This window comes from Malania oleifera, chromosome 1, assembly GCF_029873635.1.
Source record: "Malania oleifera isolate guangnan ecotype guangnan chromosome 1, ASM2987363v1, whole genome shotgun sequence".
Lineage (NCBI taxonomy): Eukaryota > Viridiplantae > Streptophyta > Magnoliopsida > Santalales > Ximeniaceae > Malania > Malania oleifera.
Genome location: NC_080417.1, coordinates 138,587,837 through 138,606,779, shown reverse-complemented (window position 1 = coordinate 138,606,779; position 18,943 = coordinate 138,587,837). Strand labels below are relative to the sequence as shown.

At 36.4% G+C, this 18,943-nt stretch overlaps 2 protein-coding genes across 3 annotated transcripts in view; both read left to right on the top strand.

Annotated features, from left to right (window-relative positions):
* The first annotated feature begins 512 nt into the window (after positions 1-512).
* LOC131144234 (uncharacterized) lies at positions 513-14,258 on the top strand. Of its 2 annotated transcripts, none has more exons than XM_058092768.1 (4): positions 513-666; positions 6,344-6,581; positions 10,139-10,222; positions 13,907-14,258. In XM_058092768.1, exons 2-3 carry the CDS (start codon positions 6,399-6,401, stop codon positions 10,193-10,195), a joined length of 240 nt encoding a protein of 79 aa, XP_057948751.1. In that variant the 5' UTR covers positions 513-666; positions 6,344-6,398; the 3' UTR covers positions 10,196-10,222; positions 13,907-14,258. The 2 variants fall into 2 exon arrangements, with proteins under 2 accessions (XP_057948751.1, XP_057948742.1); XM_058092759.1 differs by having other exon boundaries at positions 526-700.
* Positions 14,259-15,424: 1,166 nt separating this feature from the next.
* Positions 15,425-18,943, top strand: part of LOC131144227 (probable disease resistance protein At1g15890) — a 37,841-nt gene continuing 34,322 nt past the window's right edge. The window contains exon 1 of the mRNA XM_058092748.1: positions 15,425-15,882. The gene's annotated coding sequence lies outside the window, so the exon portion shown is untranslated. The remainder of the gene's footprint in view (positions 15,883-18,943) is intronic.

The following is an 18,943-nucleotide window of genomic DNA, read 5'->3' as shown; positions in this document are numbered from 1 at the left end:
TGAATAAGATGGAAGGAAGAGACAATCGGAGAGAGGAGAAATGTGGTTAGGATTTTTTGAAATTATATGTTTTGGTTTTTAAGTAAGTGTGACCCTAGAGCTCCCATTTGAAATTGGTTTGATTTCTAGATACCTACCAAAATACACTATAAAAATTCTAAGAGGTCAATTAATATTATTTATTTAAAATTTAAACACAATAAATAATTGAATGTGCAAATGAAATCATAAACTAAATAAACAAGTTAAAAATCAGCCTTACAATTAAAAATTTAAGAAAAATAAAAAATTAGTTAAATTTTGGAGATCTGTGAGGCCAAAATAATCTATTTTAATATATATGTCAATATTATATTGTGTTAAGGAATATGAAATTTAAATTTGTTGGAATTTAAATAAAATATATTATAAATTATAATTGGAAGTGTATACTGTCAAAAAGACAAGTTGACTAAATGACCTTTGTTTAAGACCCAAGTGCAATTATCAGTGAGTTTGAGGACGACGATGCAATTTAGTAAATTTAGTCAATCTATTGTATCTTGGTTTGACGACGGAACTCAAATCGGTGCCGTGAAAGCAGGCGAAGCAGCGTGACAGCAACGACGGACGTATGAACCTGTTCGCTTTCGCGTAGCAGGGTAGCCCTCTCCGTAGACACAGAAGGTCGCAAGGCTTTCCAGCAATAGACCCTGACCCTGTATTTCTCCCTCTCTTCCCCGCTCGACCGCCCTTTCCCCTTTTTCTGGATGTTCCCTTTTAATTGTGACTTTCTTTTTGTTGGTTCATACGGACAAGAATTCTGTGTGGTTTTGTTGGGTAGTTGTGGTTAGAAGCAATTGCGTAGTTTTGAGTTTCCATCGATCGATAAGAAATTTATCATTTTTATTTGAGATATATTTCAGATGCCAATATATAACAAGTACTAGTTCATCCTTTGACATTTCGAAGCCTTAAATTTAAAACTTTTGATACTTCTTATCACATCGTTGAAGGTGTTTTACCCGTGCCAACTGATTCTATGGAAATTCACATTTGTTGGTAATCAACCAATTCCAATTTTACATAGCTAACATAAACCCTAAAATTACCTAAACATTGGCAATTCAAGCTAGGCGATTCGCAGGCTTCTTGTTATTGGATAATATTTTTCATTTGCATAAATTGCCCCTGTAGTTCTGTACCATACATTAGATGTCGTACATTTATATTAATAGATTTTTTTTTTGGTCCATTAGAGGCAGAGTTTGCCTAGGTTGTTACACAACAGGAGCCAGGAGGTAGGCCAACTTAGAACACACTGCAACCTGCTAACCTAGCAGAAGAGCTCAGGTCAATGCCTATTCTCATTAACTAAGATTAAAAAAACCAGAGGAGACACACCCACCAATCCACTTCCTCCAATTCCTTTTCTATCCATAGCTCTATCCAAGAAACCCAACTAATCAAGTCATAGACTCATAGGATTTCTCAGAATTTAATTTTAAAACTTTGTCCTTGTCCTTCTTCTAACCACATCCTCAACCACCTCTTTTGCCACCAATTCAGCATCGAGGATTTTTCCTTCATGAATAATAGCACTCTGATTATGAAAGATGGGATCCACCAAGACTGTTGATAATCTCTTAGATAAGACTAGTTAAAATCTTATAGGCACTGGTAACTGAGCTAATTGGTCAAAAGCGTTCAAATCCATTAGCGTAGTCTTTTTAGGGATGGTTGTAATAAATGTGAGATTGAGGCTCCTACCAACCACCCAATTGTTAAAGATCTCATGAAATATTTTGAAAATATCATCCTTTAAAAAGTCCCCACAATCGTGAAAAAAGAACCTCATAGAATAATTAAGCCCCAGAGCTTTCTCACTATCCATCTCCAATAGAGCACCTTAAATCTCCTCCTCCTAAAAAAGGCTTCTCAGTCCGCTCCTCTTTGTTGCTTAAGATAGGTCTCTAGTCCAACCCCTCAATCATATTTATTCTTAAATCCTCCTCTGAAATTAAGTTCCTATAGAAATATATAATCATATGTGCAATGCCATGAGGATCCCAAGTAATCAAACCCCAATCATCCTCTAGTTCTTTTATAAAATTCCTTTTCCTCTTGCCACTTGCCACTCTATGAAACAATCTTATATTACAATCCCCATCCTCAATCCATTTCATAGACTTTTGCTCCTGTCTTCCCTCATAAGAAGTTGTTCATAATCATTAGTCAATTGAATTCTTCTACCAACATCTTTTTAAAGAGCCCTCCTTTAGTTAGACCATATAACACAAGAAGCCCTTGAAGAATGCCCTCGTGGCCCACCCCAAAAAAGAGGGGGGGGGGGGGGCTATTACATTGAACAGAAAATTACCTTCTCGCTTTCTCCCAACATTTTGCTTCTTAATATATTGCCGCATGTTGATTGTCCATTCATTGTTGATGTTGTGCCTTCACAAATCATGACATCAAACTTTGTTGCATTCTTATAAAAATAGTGACCAAACTTTCGTTCCACTAGGTGGGGTTGGCTACATAAACCCCCTTCCAGCATTCTGCAAAATCTATGGAAGACGTGCCATGTTGTTGAATAATTGGTTTTGAGCATCCTATGTACTACTTTAAATCTTCATGTATCATTTGGAGTTACAAACGTTTCTCATCTTCTTTTTGCAAATGATACCATCATTTTTTGATAAGATGAACCCCCTTCATATCCTCAGTCTTCGATACATTTTGTTAAGGTTTGAGGCTGTCTCAGGCTTGAAAGTGAACCTTGGTAAAAGTGAGCTTTTTCCAATTGGAGAGAACACTCGGGAGTTGGGGGGGGGGGGGGAGCGACCTTCCTTGCTGGTCTTTTGGTTTTCAAGATGGGTACCTTTCCCATTATTTACCTTGGTCTCCCCATTGGAGCCAAATTCAAAAACAAAGAAATCTATGACCCTATTATTGAAAAGTTTGAAAGGAGATTGGTGGAAAAGAAATTTCTTATCAAAAGGATGCAGACTCATCCTCATCAGGAGCACTTTGACGAATCTTCCAATTTACTTCATGTCTCTCCTTCCCTTATTGGCCTCAATAGCTAGGAGATTGGAGAGAATTCAGAGAAGATTTCTTTTGGGGAAGCTTAGGGGAGGAGTTTAATATCATCTTGTTAGATGGAGAGTGGTCAAACAACCCATTTTTTCAAGAGGCTTGGGGTTGAGATCCCTCTCCACGTTCAATAAAGGCCTCCTTGGGAAGTGGTTATGGAGGTTCATGAAGGAGAAAGACCACTTTTGGTGGAATTTTATTGTTTCTAAATATGGGCTTGAGCACAATGATTGGACAACTCACAATAGAAGGGGTCCCTATGGGGTGGGAGTATGGAAATTCATCAAGAAATTATGGGTTGATTTTTTCCAATTTGTGACATTTCAAGTGGGGAATGGGGCCAATGTTTACTTTTGGCATGATGTGTGGCATGAGAATAATAATCTTAGAGCTACATTTCCTTCCATTTACAGCTTAGCTTGTGACAAAAATGCCCTTATCAATCATTATCTCCAAATCACCGATCAGAGAATTTTATGGGACATTACTTTTACTAGGAATTGGCAGATTGGGAACTTCACGCACACACTGACTTTTACAGATTTCTCTATGAATTCTGTCACCAAAACATCCCCAACGAACCAAACTGGGCTTTGGACAAAAATGGTGTTTTCGCTGTTAAATCTTTCTACAAGAAGCTCTCTTCGTTGTGAACAAATTGCAACAACTCCCTTTGGATTCATATTTGGAGGACGGCAACTCCTTCAAAGGTTGCCTTTTTTGTTTGGGAGTCCATACGTGGAAATATTTAACCCTCGACGATATGCAGAAAAGAGGATTTACAGTCACAAATAGGTATTTTCTTTGTATGGCTGATATAGGGTCAGTTAACCACATTCTTCTCAACTGCCCCTGGACAAGGAACTTGTGGACTTTGGCTCTTTCCTGGACTAGGCAGCAGTGAGTTATGCAAATTCAGTTGGAGGGGAGATTTGGACTTGGAAAGGCATCAGAGCCACCAAGGAGAAGCAAAAGGCTTCAAACCTCATTCCTCTCGCCATTTTTCGTGTGCTTGGAATGAAAGAAATAAGAGAGCCTTCAAAGATTCAACTACTTGGCTTCTTGCAAAGATCAATGGATTGTTGTCGTCTCCTGCTGGTTTAGTGGGAAAATTGTTAATGGTCATTATGTAATCCTTGATGTTTGCGACACTCTACAAAGTGGTTGATATTTTGTACCACGGGTTGGCATCCCCTTCATGCTTTGCTAATATTATTTTCTCGTTGCTGATAAAAAAAAATGTATCACCTGGAGTTCTGCCGCAGGACTAGCGGTTATTCCCATTTTCCACATAAAGTTAGTAAGCCATTTTCTGTCGAATCTTTAAAAACAAGGCCTCCTGTACCTGCTATTTTATGTCAGTATCTTGAGGTAAAATACATTAGTGTAGCTGCATGGGCCTTTATTTTGAGTATTGGAAATTGTATAATAAAATTCTATCAAGATTCAAGAAGTTGAGAATAGATTGAGTGATCTTGCTGAGATTCATTTTTCTCCTTTCAAAAAGACTTTGATTTCTTGCTTTCCAAGAAAAAGATAGTGTTCAACGCAAATAAAAGATTCCTACAGTGAAATGCAGATGTGTGTTGTGGTAGAAAAAAGGCTGCTAAGTGAGAAGAGAAAATTTGGAAACAAAATGCCTTAATGCAATCTATTGGAGCATGTATTGGTGTTTCTTCAAATGGATTGCATCTTGAGGAAGTTTTTTATATCTGGAAAGTTTCCTATATCAAATATTGCCTTGGTTTGAATTCTATTGTGGATACATTTTTATAAGAAATACCTCGCTCAAACTATCAGTTATAGGTACCTCCCTCGATGTTTCAAAAATATAGGACAATTCAGTTAAACATGTTCCATACTTCATATGAGCTAGAAATATCTGTCAGATATATAACATATGGGAGGTGTTGGAGCCTTGGAGGGGCACAAATGCAATTATGCAATCTAGAATTTCCTCTAGAAGTTGGTTGTGAACAAATTCACCTGTCGAGCTCTCAAGGCATGGAGAAAGTCCGTCTCTGATGAGAGTGACAAGTTTGGAGAAGAGGACCATGAATAAGATTTTGAACTGGACTTGTTGGCAAACTAGATTCAAAGCAGAACAATATGGCAGCTCCATTGCCTACCCTCTGCCCTTAGTGGAGCCTTTGGTATTGGAATGTATGATTCCAACAAAGTTTCACATTTCCAAAATATTCCTTAAACTTAACTTAATCTAGCTTAATTTTCTAGTTTATTAATATTCCTGACTTTATTTATGATCCATGTAATGTGCATTTTTAGAATCTTAATTTTAAATGTGAACAAAACATCGACATTGTTTAAAACATTTTATGCATGGTGCAGATCTTAGTAAATATTCTACAAACCAATGAACCCTAACCCTGTGCTTGAGAACTTGGAGTTCAGACATTGAATTTCATCCAAAATCCTTGTAAGTAGAGTGTTGCTGGGTTTTGGCTCCGCATGGTAAGTGTAGCTGGGGTTTTCTTCGCCCCTTAAGGAGAGGGTGTATTGGTTGGGCTCAGCCCTGTAATTTGAGCCAGGGGTGTTCCTCGCCTTGTAAGGAGAGATTGTAAATGGCTTCTGCTCCGCCCGTTTAAGTGAGTAGGTTAGTGGAATCCTTAAGGGGTATACCCAAGGCGGGGACGTAGGCAGTATTGGCCGAACTCCGATAACAAATTTTGTGTTTGCTCTTTAATTTCCGCACTTGAATGCTTTATTTAATTTGCTATATCTTGTTTTAAATATTTGCATATCTCATTATCTGTTGAATTAGTAAATGCTTAGAAAGACCCTAAGTTGTGAAATACTGATTGCAATTTAGATTTAACCTAGGAAGAAATTTTAAAATACCCAATTCACCCCCTTCTTGGGAATACACCATTCTCATCACTAAGGATAATAAAGTTTGTCCTTAAGAATACCCTTCTTCTCCCCCCCCCCCCCCCACCGCGGGAACCTTTTTTTTCGTGTATTTAATGGAGTGCATTTATGGCAGTATATCTCATTGGTTGTTCCAAGCTACCTTATCTTGGATTTGTATTTGGGTCTTCTCTTTATTATGAGGCTATAAACTAATAAGAGAGGACAAAAATTGCTTCGAGGGGACAGTAAAAAAAAGATCTATTTCATGATTGCCATAAGAAAATATTCTTAGGATGGTACCTCCAACATGTTCTTAAATTGTCAATTTCACTTGTTTGTTCTTCTTGTCATAATTTTTACAGTGCTGAATGCTTTTCTAATACTATTTGATCAGGTTTAGTGGGAAACTGGATCCTCAATATTATTTTGAGGGTGGTGATGCTCTCAATATGAGCGAAGAAAGTAGAGTTGACACTCAGCATAAGGGTCATTGGAAGCAAATGGGGTGTGATGAAAGGATGGCAGCAGTTCATGAAGAAATGAAGAGGATGAATCAGCTTCCTGCAAACAGCACATATGCAACTCATCGCTTGCGTGTTCTCAACAAAATAATGCAACTAATGTCAATCCAGGTATTCAAACCTTGGGATTTTGTGTGCATGTGTGTGCACATGCATGCATGACTTAGCATTAAAGTGAGTTAAAGTATCAATTGTGGACCTGATTACGATGCTGATGCATGTAGTTAAGAATTATTAATTTGATTATGATACCAATGCATTTGGTCAAGTGAATATAGTTTGGTGTTGGGATACTAGGATACTCAATCTTTGTGAAAAAATATTGAGACATGACAATCCTGATCGTATATGAGAGAATATGAAATACATCATGAAAAAAAATTCAAAATACGATGCAAATTTGTCTTTCTTGTGGCACAATAGCATTGAACTGCAAAAGATGCCTAATCCAATAGTTGGGCCTAGACCTAGTAGTTGATTCAGTAGTAGTGGAGAAAGGAAATGTTTTAAGACGCTAATTTCCCAAGACCCATGCCCCCTTTCTTTTTGACCTACACACCACCTCCCGCCTAATCAAATGATACTTCTTCTCCCCCACCCCGGACCAAAGAAAACCATTATTTTCCTCATTTGTCAATTCTAAGTTTAAGCGTTCTACTTGGTTTTCATTAAATAGCTTGCTAATGTTACTTCGCTATCTTTATTTTTTGCCTTCTTCCTTAACCAAGACAATATCATCCTCACTTTTTATACATTTTACATTATCTAAGTCCTTACTCTTTCTTTCTCTAGCTCTAGCAAGTTTAAATGTCTCTTTCCTCTTCTTTTGTATCTAATCTAGCATATAAATTATTAAATGATTTATGTTTAGCTTCATTAACGACCTTTTTTAACATCTCTCTCCTTCTATACTTTTCAAAATTTTTCCTGTTTTTACATTTTTGCCATGTTCTGTACCATAATCTTTTTGTTTTTCCAGCTTTTTGAACACCTTGATCCTGCCACCAACTTGCTTTGTTATTTTAGAATCTTCCTCTTGATTCAACTAAAATCTCTTTTACTTTCTTTTTAATAGAACTAGCTATCCTAGTTCAAAGAGTGTTTGTATCTACACCATCCTCTATTGTCCAATCACCATCTTCTATCATTTTACCTTTAAATTTTATTTAGTGTTCTCCCTTTAAGTTCCACCACCTAGTTCTCTTGTCTAAGATCATATCCCCAAACTCATTTTTATTTCCATTTCCATAACTTCCTTGTATCTTCTCATAACCTTTATTATCCCATCCAATGTGTCCATCTAAATGTGCTCTTTGAATATTTTCTTAGTCTCTGATATCCCTTGTACAATTCTGTCCATATCTTCCTAAAATTGTTTTTTAAGGTTTTTTGTTAAACCTACTTAAGGAGCATAAGCACTAATGACATTTATTATCCTTTTTGGCCTAAGACCTTTTTGATTTTATAATTCTATCCCCTACTCTCTTTACATCTACAACACTCTCTTTTAAGTTTTATCTACAATGACTCCTACCCAATTCTTATGTTTTTCTTTTCCAGTTACCAGAGTTTTGATCTAACTTTCTCCCCCACCCACTTAGTTTCTTGAAGGAAGATTAGATTAGTTTTTTTTTTTTTAAATCGTCTACTATCTTCATGCCTTTACTCATAAGTCTTCCTATATTACAAGTTGCAAATCTAATCTTAGTTTCTTGAACTAACTTTTTTACCCACTCACATCCAAAATGATGTGAGAACCCTCGCGTATTTGACATTGTAACTGGGTGCCGATCAGTGCATTGCTTTGAGGTGACAACCTAGCCCACCCTCGTCCACTTTTGGCATATTTAATAACATTTGTTATGATAATAATTATGATAATGAAAACAAATCATTACGATAATTTTCAATAATACTTTTTACAAGAAGAATCATAATAATAAAAACAGGTGATACTAATACTAATACTGATTATAGTAGTTAGAATACTAAACCACTACTAGCATCACCACCACCAACAATAATAATGTTAATATTATTATTTTTATTCTTTCCTCCTACATAGTTCAAAGCTGGTCATGTTAATAAATAGGATTCCATTTTGGGAGGATCTTTGGGTGGGACAGGTTTCATTGGAGCTTTTGGTTCCTCTTTTTTTTTTAGATTATTTTGTATTCATAAAGCTCCAATTACATTTTTTTTTTCCTTAGGAAGGATGCTCTCTTTCTTTGGATATTTACTTCTATAGGAATCTTAATGGAAGCTAGGTTGATGAGCTCACTACTTTGCCAAGTGTTTTGGATTCTTTTGTCCCTCAAAAGATGAGTGATGTTAGGGTGTGGCTAGGGGATTCATCAGGTTCTTTTTCTTTCAAATCTTTCTTCCTTCATTTATTGAGACCTTCAACCCCTTGGGGCTTTCATTGGGACGTCGATTCTTAACAGTATTAATACAAATAACTTGTTACATGTAAGGATGCCATATAAGGTCATCATTGCACGATGTGCCTAGAGTCTAATGAGACTAATGAGCACCTATTTCTGCATTGTTGGGGTGGGGAATGTTTTGGTGAAAAGCATGTGTTGTCTCTCAAAATGTGGACGATTTCTTGTTGGTGCGGTTTTGGGATTTTGGGAAAAGTAAAATAGGGAAGGCTTTACGGACATATGCAGTGTATGCCATTCTTTGGACTCTTCAAGGATCAAAAGACTTCTCCAAGATTGATTTGGGAGAAAGTTTAACCTTTTTTTCTCCCCCGCTTCTTTTAGGGCATATTCTTTTGGGGTTTTTGGGGTTTCTCCCTGTCCAAAATCCCAAGGGATTGTTTTGGAGGATTTCTTATCCTCCTTCCATTGTAATTATTTCTTCTCATTAATAGTTTTGTTTTGTCACTGCAAAAAAAATTCTTTGGGCTCTGGCTTGAGCAAAATGCCAGAATCTTTAATGGTCAAACAAATTCTTTTCACTTGGGTAGAGTTGTCTTCCTATCTTTTTTTAGGACACATCCTTTGTGTATTTTTGGGGGATTTTGTTGTCTGGTCGCCAAAGGGATTGGAGGCAGCATTCTCGTAGTTGCTTTTAGTTGATCACTGGAGGAAGTCTGATGTACTTTTGTCTTGTTGTCTTTTAATAATAATAATAATAATGTCAAGCTGCTGCTGTTGCAGCAGCAGCAGCAGCGAGCACGATGTGTTTGGAGGGGCAATTTGGTCGAGGAGTACCTAAGTGGTAGGGATATTTCCATGGGAATCCAAGATTATCTAAGGGGAGAGGTTGGTCTTGAATCTCATGTTTTGAAGGCATCCTGCGTTCCTAGGGAATTTAAGATACCTGCCATATAAGATTTCCATGGTTTCCCAAACTCGGGCATCCAACATTCCAGAGACACACTTGTCAGAATCATGCAGGTTAACCCAAGCCAAAAATGCCCCCTTAATTTTATCAAATGCTCCAATGGTCAGTGTTTCTTTGACATATATGATAATGTGAGAATTAGTTCCTTTCTTTATTGATGGTTAAATGGATATAGGTAGTCAATGATGGAAGCATTTGAAAGCTTTGTATAGAAGCTATTGTGGTTGGATCACATTGAGGTGGTTTAGATTTTAGTCTGTTTGATTGAAAATTCACTGCCTCCTGGTTTTTGTGCTCCTCTATTTTTTGTCCAGAGAACTGCATCACAGGAAGAAGAGTTGGACTTACTTTTTTCTAGGCTCTCTCTGTGAATAAATATCAGACTTTTCTGGGCTGTGGTGAGTTTCAAATTTTAGTCTGATTCATTCTTGTAGTTTCATTGTGGTGTAATTTATCTTCTGCATTAGTAATTTCTGTGTCAACAGTGCTTTTTGTTTCTTTTGGAGTTGCTTATGCTTTTGTTACCTCTAATTAAATATCTTCTCCTTAGTTTTGTAGTTTCATTATGTTTTTACTATATTTTTGTAACTTGTGTGGCTGTAGTTTGAGTTCTATTTTTTAACTCCAACCATAGTTATTAGTAGTGTAATGTTTCAATATTTTGACAGCAATGACTGTCAAGAATAATGCCATAATGAAAGCAGGAAGCGTTATTTCTTTGTTATTGAAATAAAAAATTGAATCTTTTCTTACCAACTCTATTTTGATATTTCACCTTTAATTTCATTATTTAATATGTTTTTTCTTTTTGTTGAAGAATTCAGTTAATTCAATCATGCCATTTCCATTGTCTTATATTTTTCCAATGTTCAAATTGTTGACTCAGTAAAATCTTATCCGACCATTTTGAAATTAGCTACATGATACTCGTTCTTCTTTTCCATTCAATCAAGTGCATTTTTATTAATCACAAGTCATCAGGCATTTAATGCCTATTTTAACCTGTGTTATTGCTTGATTTCTTGCAAGGATCCTAGAATAAAACTCCTTAATACTGCATTCATTTTTCCTGACAGTGACTGAGCAAACTAAGTTGAGGTTTAATTCGCTTGTCACCTACTTTTGCTGCCATGTGTTTTTTTCCCTGATGGAAAAAGAAAATATATTTGAAAGAAAAAGAGATACATGAGGAGGATAAGGTATCCTTCTAGAAGAGGCCAAATTAAAAAAAAAAAAAAAAATGAAAGAAGGAAAGAAAGAAAGAGAGACTAAATGAAAAACAGAAAGCAGGAAACATTGAGCCAATGAAGCGAGCAATCAAAGTACTTAAAATGAATTCCCTTGAAGCAGCCAGAAAAAAAAGCCCAAAGAGATGCAAGAAAGCCTATCAATTTGATTATGATTCTTGTTGCCTTATTTATGTAGTTGTTTTCTCCTATCTAACTGAGATTGATACCATACATACATGTATTACACACACACATATATGTAAATGGCGACCCCTTTCCTGTATGTCTCATAGGAGGCTACAAAAAAATGATCTTGACCATGGTGAATTGTTTTATATTATTTAGATTTCTGATTTGCCCATATTGAAATATACATCAATACTTGCAAAAATTTGAGGAATTGGGTGATAGATTTTCTTATTTTTCGATAACAAAAGAAGATTTCAGTAGTAGATAAAGAATTTACGAGAGAGAGAATGAGATATGTCCTGAGACAAACTGGGACAATCCAGAAATAGACAAATAAAAATAACCAAGAGAGAGGAGATAATCAAGTTAGTGAGTTCCTCCAATCTCTTTGAAACTCCTGAAAGCTCGACTCTCTTAAAAATCCGTAACCAACACACCACAGTGGGGCGAAGTTCTTAATTTTTTTCCCAAATCAACATCCAATTTAATTTTTTCTAGAAAATATCTGAGTATTACGTTGCATCTATATTGCCCCTAAAACCGCAAAAAAATCAGACTTCCATAAAGCTGCCCTATCCTTCCTTCGACCAAATCCTAAGAAAGACATATCCTACAGATCTTCCACCACAGGAGGACATATCCAGTTCTCTCCCAGAATGCTGAAAATCATATTCCACATCCTCCAAGCAAATTCACATTACAAAAGAAGATGAGAAACTGTCTCAGAGTTTTTGTAACAGAGCACACATACATCGGAAGTGAGAGATCTCCTAATTTGTGACAAGTTATTAGTATTTATCAATGTTTTAAAAGGTGAAGGCGTAAGGCGAGACGTTTTAACCCTCAAAAGGCGAGGCATAAGCCTTAATGCGCTGGGGTGTAAGCCTTTTGAAAATTTATTTTTAAGATAAAAATTTGTTAAATAAATTATATATATTTAAAATGAAATAAAAATTTAGAAAATCACAAATGTAATATAGAAAAGAAAAATTCGATGTACTCTGCAAAATACTTTTTGGCCATTAAAAAATTGCTAACTTGAATACATGACATAAATCATGACAAGAGATAGTTGTACCATTGCAAACTATTTTCACGATGCAAGAGACAACTCTTATTTATTTTGGAAAGGTTGAGGTTCAAGAGTAGAAATAAACTAATATTATGACATTTCTTTTATACAAATATGTAGTTAAAATTTTCTTACCAATTCTAACTTGAGAATCACACACCCAAAATGCACAAGCCTCAACTAAAAAGGCGCAAAAAACATGCTTTTTGTAAAAATGCGTAAGCCTAAACATGTAATGCATTAGCTTTTTTGAAATTTGGTATTTTAGATTGAGCCTCAAGGTGTTTTAAGCATGCGTTGCCTTGAGGCAAGTCTCGATTGAGCTTTTTAAAACACTGGTATTTATCTTAAATTATCAATAGATGTTAGATATTGACATATTTATGGATTTTTAATATGACTTCTGGGGATGTCCAATCCTCACGATGTGTGTTACTAACTTAGTAGTCGCTAATGCAAACCATCATAGGCAGTGATGCTTAGGGGTGTTAATTTTTTTTTTCCCCTGGACAAAAAAAGAAGAAATTTTATTCAGAGAAGAGAAAGTACAAGGAGCGTAAAAAAATCCTCATTAGAATTTATAGGAACAAAAAGAAGAAGAAGAAGAAAAATATCAAAACTGCCCTGCCTGCCAACCATGCTGCAAGTCTCAAAAAGACAATCCTCCAAATAAACAACTGCTAAAGCCCACATTGAGGCCAAATGTTGAATCCTATCTTAAAGCATAGATGAAGACATCTTTTCAATGAATATACATGCATTTTTCTTCAATCAAATCCCCTACAAAACAGCAAAAAACCCGCACCTCCTCAATGATGAATCAACTACACTATCAAAACCTGAAAATGAGATAGTCAATAGATCCTCCACCAACTCCAGACATGCCCAATTCTCAATTATCAAAATATAGAGAACAAACATTCAGAGATAAAGCCTTAAATGGCCTCCTACGGGGCAACACATTGTTAGTCTCAACTCTATTAAGAACAACTAACTAAATATCTGCCAACCACCTTAACAGTGTCATATTTTTTCCAGCTCACCCCATTATTTACGACTTAGGAGAAGGGTGGTAGTGTCAGTTGCTGCATTCAAATAATCAAATCGTACACCCCCCCCCCCTTCCCAAAAAAAACCCCGAAACACCAGACCTATCTTCATCTTCTTTCATCTCATTTCATTCTACTCCAAGGCCTGAAATGCCTGAACAATGCCAACCATCGTTTCCCACCACTCTGCCACAGTTGATACTTCTCCTATCCTAATGACCTGTATTGGTAGCAATCAGTCTTCTCTCTGCTTTTGAACTGCAAAATTGAAAAATCAAGCTTTCAGCTGTCGACGATTTATTCCAAGATTTGGACAGAAAGTTAAGTTTAGGAGTTAAAGGCTATTATATAGGTTAAAGCATGAGATCTCCTTTTTATATTGGGCTAAGTTTTATGTGAAACATGCACGTCTTATATTCATGTTTTTTTTTTTTTGGCTGGAAAAATCTAGTGAAAACACTTTAAATGCTTAATATCTCAAGAAAATTGCTTGGGCATGTTGCATCTGTTTTGTAGATCTAATTTTCTGATTAACTTGTGCAGAGAAACCACAATATTGTGGGTACTGTATCCCCAATAATCATGGCTAAGGCACTTGCACATCACTTTGCTGCTTGTGGAAGGCGTTTCTATTTTATGCAGATGTGTAGGGCATCGCATTGTCTTATGTACACAATTCTCTTCCTCTTCTCTGCAGTCTTAGTGTCTCTTTGTCTTTGATAGTAAGTGTAATCAAAAGCAGTAGATACATGGGATGGTCAGAATCATTCTTTCTGTTTGAATTTATGGAATCCTCTTATTCATTCTTCTCTCCAATCTTATTGTACCAAACAACCTTTTGTATTCAATGGCAAGTGCAATCAAATGCAGTAGATACATGAGATGGTCAGAATCATTCATTTTGTTTGAATTTCTGGAATATAATCAGAAGCATTTGATATGGGATCAACTCGACCTGCTGCACACTACTATTCCCTTGAGTTTTCATTTTGAGCATAACTTGTGCTTGGGGCTTTCTGGCTTCGATAATGTTGCTTTTGTCTTGTGAGTTATTTAAAATTATTTGCATAGTCAAACATTTTCAAAGTTGTGAGGTCTTGCTTTGTCTTGTTTCTTTATTTGTTTTTAAACATTTTTGAGCCCTTAAAATATTTTGGCCGGGGTAGGCCGGTTACACGGATCAAACACTTTCTAAATTCATATATTCCTCACTAAGAGTAGGGGACATGACCATTGGGCTGGATCATTTTCTTTTCTCTGCATTTAAAATATTTTTCTTGTATCATCTTGTGCAGCAGTTTTGATAAGCCTGCTAACCCAAAAACTTCTTAGTTAATAATTCCAAAATACTCAAAATCAAGTTAATTGCTTCAGGATACATTATAGATTTGTCCAAATTCATAACTCATACATATATAGGACTAGAAGATCATGAGCAAACATTTTGTTATCGCCAAATTGCTTAAGATCATAGGTCAACATCTTATCCTATGTCTAATTCATGAAATATCAATTTCTAAAAATAGATTTAAAAAAAATTATGTTCATTTACCACCCTTGCCGCCCAAGTAAATAAAAATGTGAATGTTTTTGAGTTCGTAATAAGTAATAGATAAAAAAAATATTATTCCTAACTTTTACAATTAGAATGTTTGATTTTTTATTTTTATTAGATGTTAAATAAAGTAATGATGAACATGTAAGGTACAACTATAAACTGTATATTTTCAAATTTTACTATATTTTATCTTTATTTCAAAGATTAATTATTTCACGAATCAAAATGACTATATAACTAGTCTTGAATGGAACACTAATCTGTGACTAGAATTTTGTAGTCAAAATAATTTAAAATTATTAAGTTATTGTATAAATTTATAAACCACCTAGTGTCTCCTGCACAACTGATGCAAGATAAAAACCCGTATTTGTATGCAATATTTGAAGGATTCAATGGCTAATATAATAACAAGAAAAAGATTTTCCATTAGATGAACCAATTCCATCAATTTTTTTTATTAACATGCATTAAGAATTTGGAATGACGCAATAGACAGGTGATGTTTGACTTCTGAAATTTTGAATAAGAACTTGGAGCCTTGGACAAACAAGGCATCCTACAAATTAAACCAAAAGAAATTTGGCCAAACCAGTGTGTTGGGCGTTCAACCAATGCGGTCCAATTGAAGGAAAAAGAAAAGCATTAATACTCGGGAAGTTGACGACTGGCAGTGTGGTATATTGAAGTCGCGCATTTCCATTTTGCACCCGCCCAGAAAAAAAGAAAAGAAAAGAGAAATTAATTTTACTTTTGCATTCGGTTTTGAATTCAATTGAACAGACAGATTTGGTTGACCTGGCTCGAATCGAATGCTGATTTCATTCAGTGGCCATCTTCCTCTCGCTTTAATACCTACTTTCAACAACGGAGCTCTACCATCTTGCTCGCTCGTTGATTCCGCGTAATTTCTCCTCTTCTTTCGAGTATTATAAGCCCTAGCTACGTTGCTTTGTTCCAGGTATGCTTATTTATATACGTTATCAATTTGATTCTTTTGCTAATTAATATTTAATTTGCTGTCCTACGGACTTACCGCCTGTCTGCCTGCTTGCTTGAATTTCCCTTCTCGATCTGCTCACCAATTCCTTGCTTCAGTCTTCATGAGCATTTACATTTAGTTGAGGAGCTGCTGCATCTCAGTGAAAACGAAAATTAGAAGTAGAAATTAAAGACTGAAAATAAAACTAAAAATTGAAAACCAGCGGCATATTTGGTCACAAATATTTTAAAAAAGTTTGATTAAATAAATATTCATTTTTTTGGTCCTTAAATCAAATAACAATTAAAATATTTGAAATAGAAATTAAGAATATTATAGTTTGTTTTCCTTAATTATTATATCTTACAAAACAACCTTATTGATTAAAATAATAAACATATAAATTAAGAATATTATAATTTATTTTACGTAATTATTATATTTTACAAAACAATCTTTTTGTACATTAAATATAAAATAGTAAAATATTTTTAAATGGATTTTATATTTTTAGATATTTTGTGAATATTTTGATTTTAATTATATTTTAAATTCATGGTCATTTATTCTAATTTTGTAATTATAAATTATTTATAAAATGAATGATTTAATCCATAAAAATTATTTTGGAATGGATATTAAAAGCATTCTAGCAACATGTTAAAATAATTGAAAACTATAAAATTTGTTTTTTAATTTTTTTCGTTAGGAGTTAAAAATCACAATGGAAACAAAAAACTAGCATCATAAATGATACGCTCAAAATAATCTAACCAACGAGGGCAGGTCAACATCTGTCTCGCGCCTTCTCCGGGTCAGACATTCTGACGAGTGATCAGCTCCAACCTAATAAAGAGGAGGAGAGATCCACGCCAGCGGCTTAAATAGCTGAGTAATAGGTGCAAACACTTTATGACTGGGTAGCGATTCACGCCCCCACGCAATAAAGATGAACCAACCTACGGTCAACTCGAGTCCCTATAAGAAGGGATCTGGAGAAGAGACCAAGGTAAGTTATTGAACACTATTCTACTGTTGCATTCAGCCTCTCTAAAAGCGTTCCTCTTACTTAGGCATCGGAGTGATTCCCCAGAGTACACCTCGGGTCCTCCAAGCCTTTCTTTTCTTCCCCTTTCAGGTCAACGGAAGTCGAAAGAGCATCTCTGCAAATTTTACCCCGCAACAGTTGGCGCCGTCTGTGGGAACCTGCTTTTAAGAGGCGATCATATCTTGCTCTCGACTTTCGACATTCCAGCAATGCCGACCTCACACAGTTCTACCTCCATCCCTGCTGCGAAAGAGTCGTCCCAATCCATCCATTCCACGCCTGTAGAATCATCGGGTGTCAGTAGGGAGGAGTTCCTCGCTTTCCAAAAGGAAATAAAGGATATGTTCAACTAACTCTTACAACAAAAGAGTCAAGAAGGGCATGTCCTCCACCAACTGCAAGAGAACCCCAACACAGACAAGAAAGTTAACAAACCAGTGGAGAGCGAGGAGAAAACCTACTTCAACAAAAAGGTAGAAGATGCAAACAGCGTGGACATCAACCAGCAAAGATCCATGGAGCTCGAAGAAAGAATCAAGAAGATAGATCATATAAAGAAGATGATGAAAGAGGGTAGAACCAAATCCTACTACGAGGAAGCATCTTTGAGGTCCTCAGAGCCGCCATTCAATAAAGAAATCATGGAGGCTCCATTGCCAAACAGATTCAAGATACCTACCTTTGAAAGGTACGGAGGTTTGTCTAACCCAATTGATCACCTGGATAACTTTAAAATGTTGATGCAGTTGCAAGGGGCTCCAGACGCCATCATATGTCGAGCTTTTGCAACTACCCTTAAGGGTACTGCCAGAGATTGGTACCGAACTTTGCGACCTGGATCCATCGGTTCCTTCTAAGAGATGGAACAACTATTCACCGGCCACTTCCTTAGTAGCCGGAGAATTGCTAAAACAACGGGCCATCTCATGAGTATGGCACAAGGAGAGCAGGAGATTCTAAAGAATTTCATGCATCGCTTCAACACGGCAACCCTAGAAATCTACAATTTAGACATGGGGGTGGCCTTGGCAGTCTTGACAACGGCTCTCCAGCTCGGAAGCTTCTTATACTCCCTAGGAAAAAAACCGCCGGTGGATATGGGGGAGTTGATGGTCCGAGCACAAAAATACATCAATTTGGAGGAGATGATGGATACGAGAGGAAGTCGCATAGAGCGGAAAAGGAAATATAATAGCAGGAAAATAGGAGAATCCTATAGATCCGTGAAAAGACATGAGACTAGTGTGCTGCATGCAGGCCCAAAGATGAGAGGACAGCAGAACAAGTTCTCCACCTACACACACCCCTGAACGTACCACGCTCAGAATTACTGATGCAGATCAGAAAGAAGGACTACATCTCGTGGCCTGAACCCATGTGAACGCCTCTTCACAAGCGGGACATGTCCAAGTTCTGTGCATTCCATAGGGATCACCGCCACGACACAAAAGAATGCATTCAGTTGAAGAAAGAAATCGAAATCCTAATAAGAAGGGGACACTTGTCAAAGTTTATAAAGAAAGAAGATCCAACAAGGGAACCTCTCGAACAGAGGAGGCATGGCGCAAAAGAAAAAGAAGAATAGGTCATAGGGGAGATTGCGGTGATTTTCGGATGATCCACTAGTGGAGGAGATAGCAGGAGTGCCTGCAAAAGATATGCTAAATAGGTGCTATTGATGGAGAAGGGGGAAACTAGTTGCAAACAAAACACAAAAGACGACATCATAACCTTTGACAGCGAAGATGAAGAAGGGGTGCAGCAGCCGCATGATATCGCATTGGTGCTCTCCCTACTTGTGGCAAATTACATGGTTAGATGCGTATTGATAGACAACGGGAGCTCAACTAACATCATATTCTGGTCAGTCCTGGTCGGAATGAAGATCGGTAGGGAACGACTCAAGCCGGTCTCGATCCCCTTGGTCGGATTCGGTGGAGACATTGTTCAATCCTTGGGTACAATCACGCTACCGGTGACAATAGGGACGAC

Excerpts from the sequence above, each read along its gene's own strand:
- LOC131144234 (XM_058092768.1), top strand. The coding sequence starts at position 6,399 with ATGAGCGAAGAAAGTAGAGTTGACACTCAGCATAAGGGTCATTGGAAG. Across the intron at positions 6,582-10,138 it reads TGCAACTAATGTCAATCCAG|AGAACTGCATCACAGGAAGA; the intron begins GTATTCAAACCT and ends TTTTTTGTCCAG.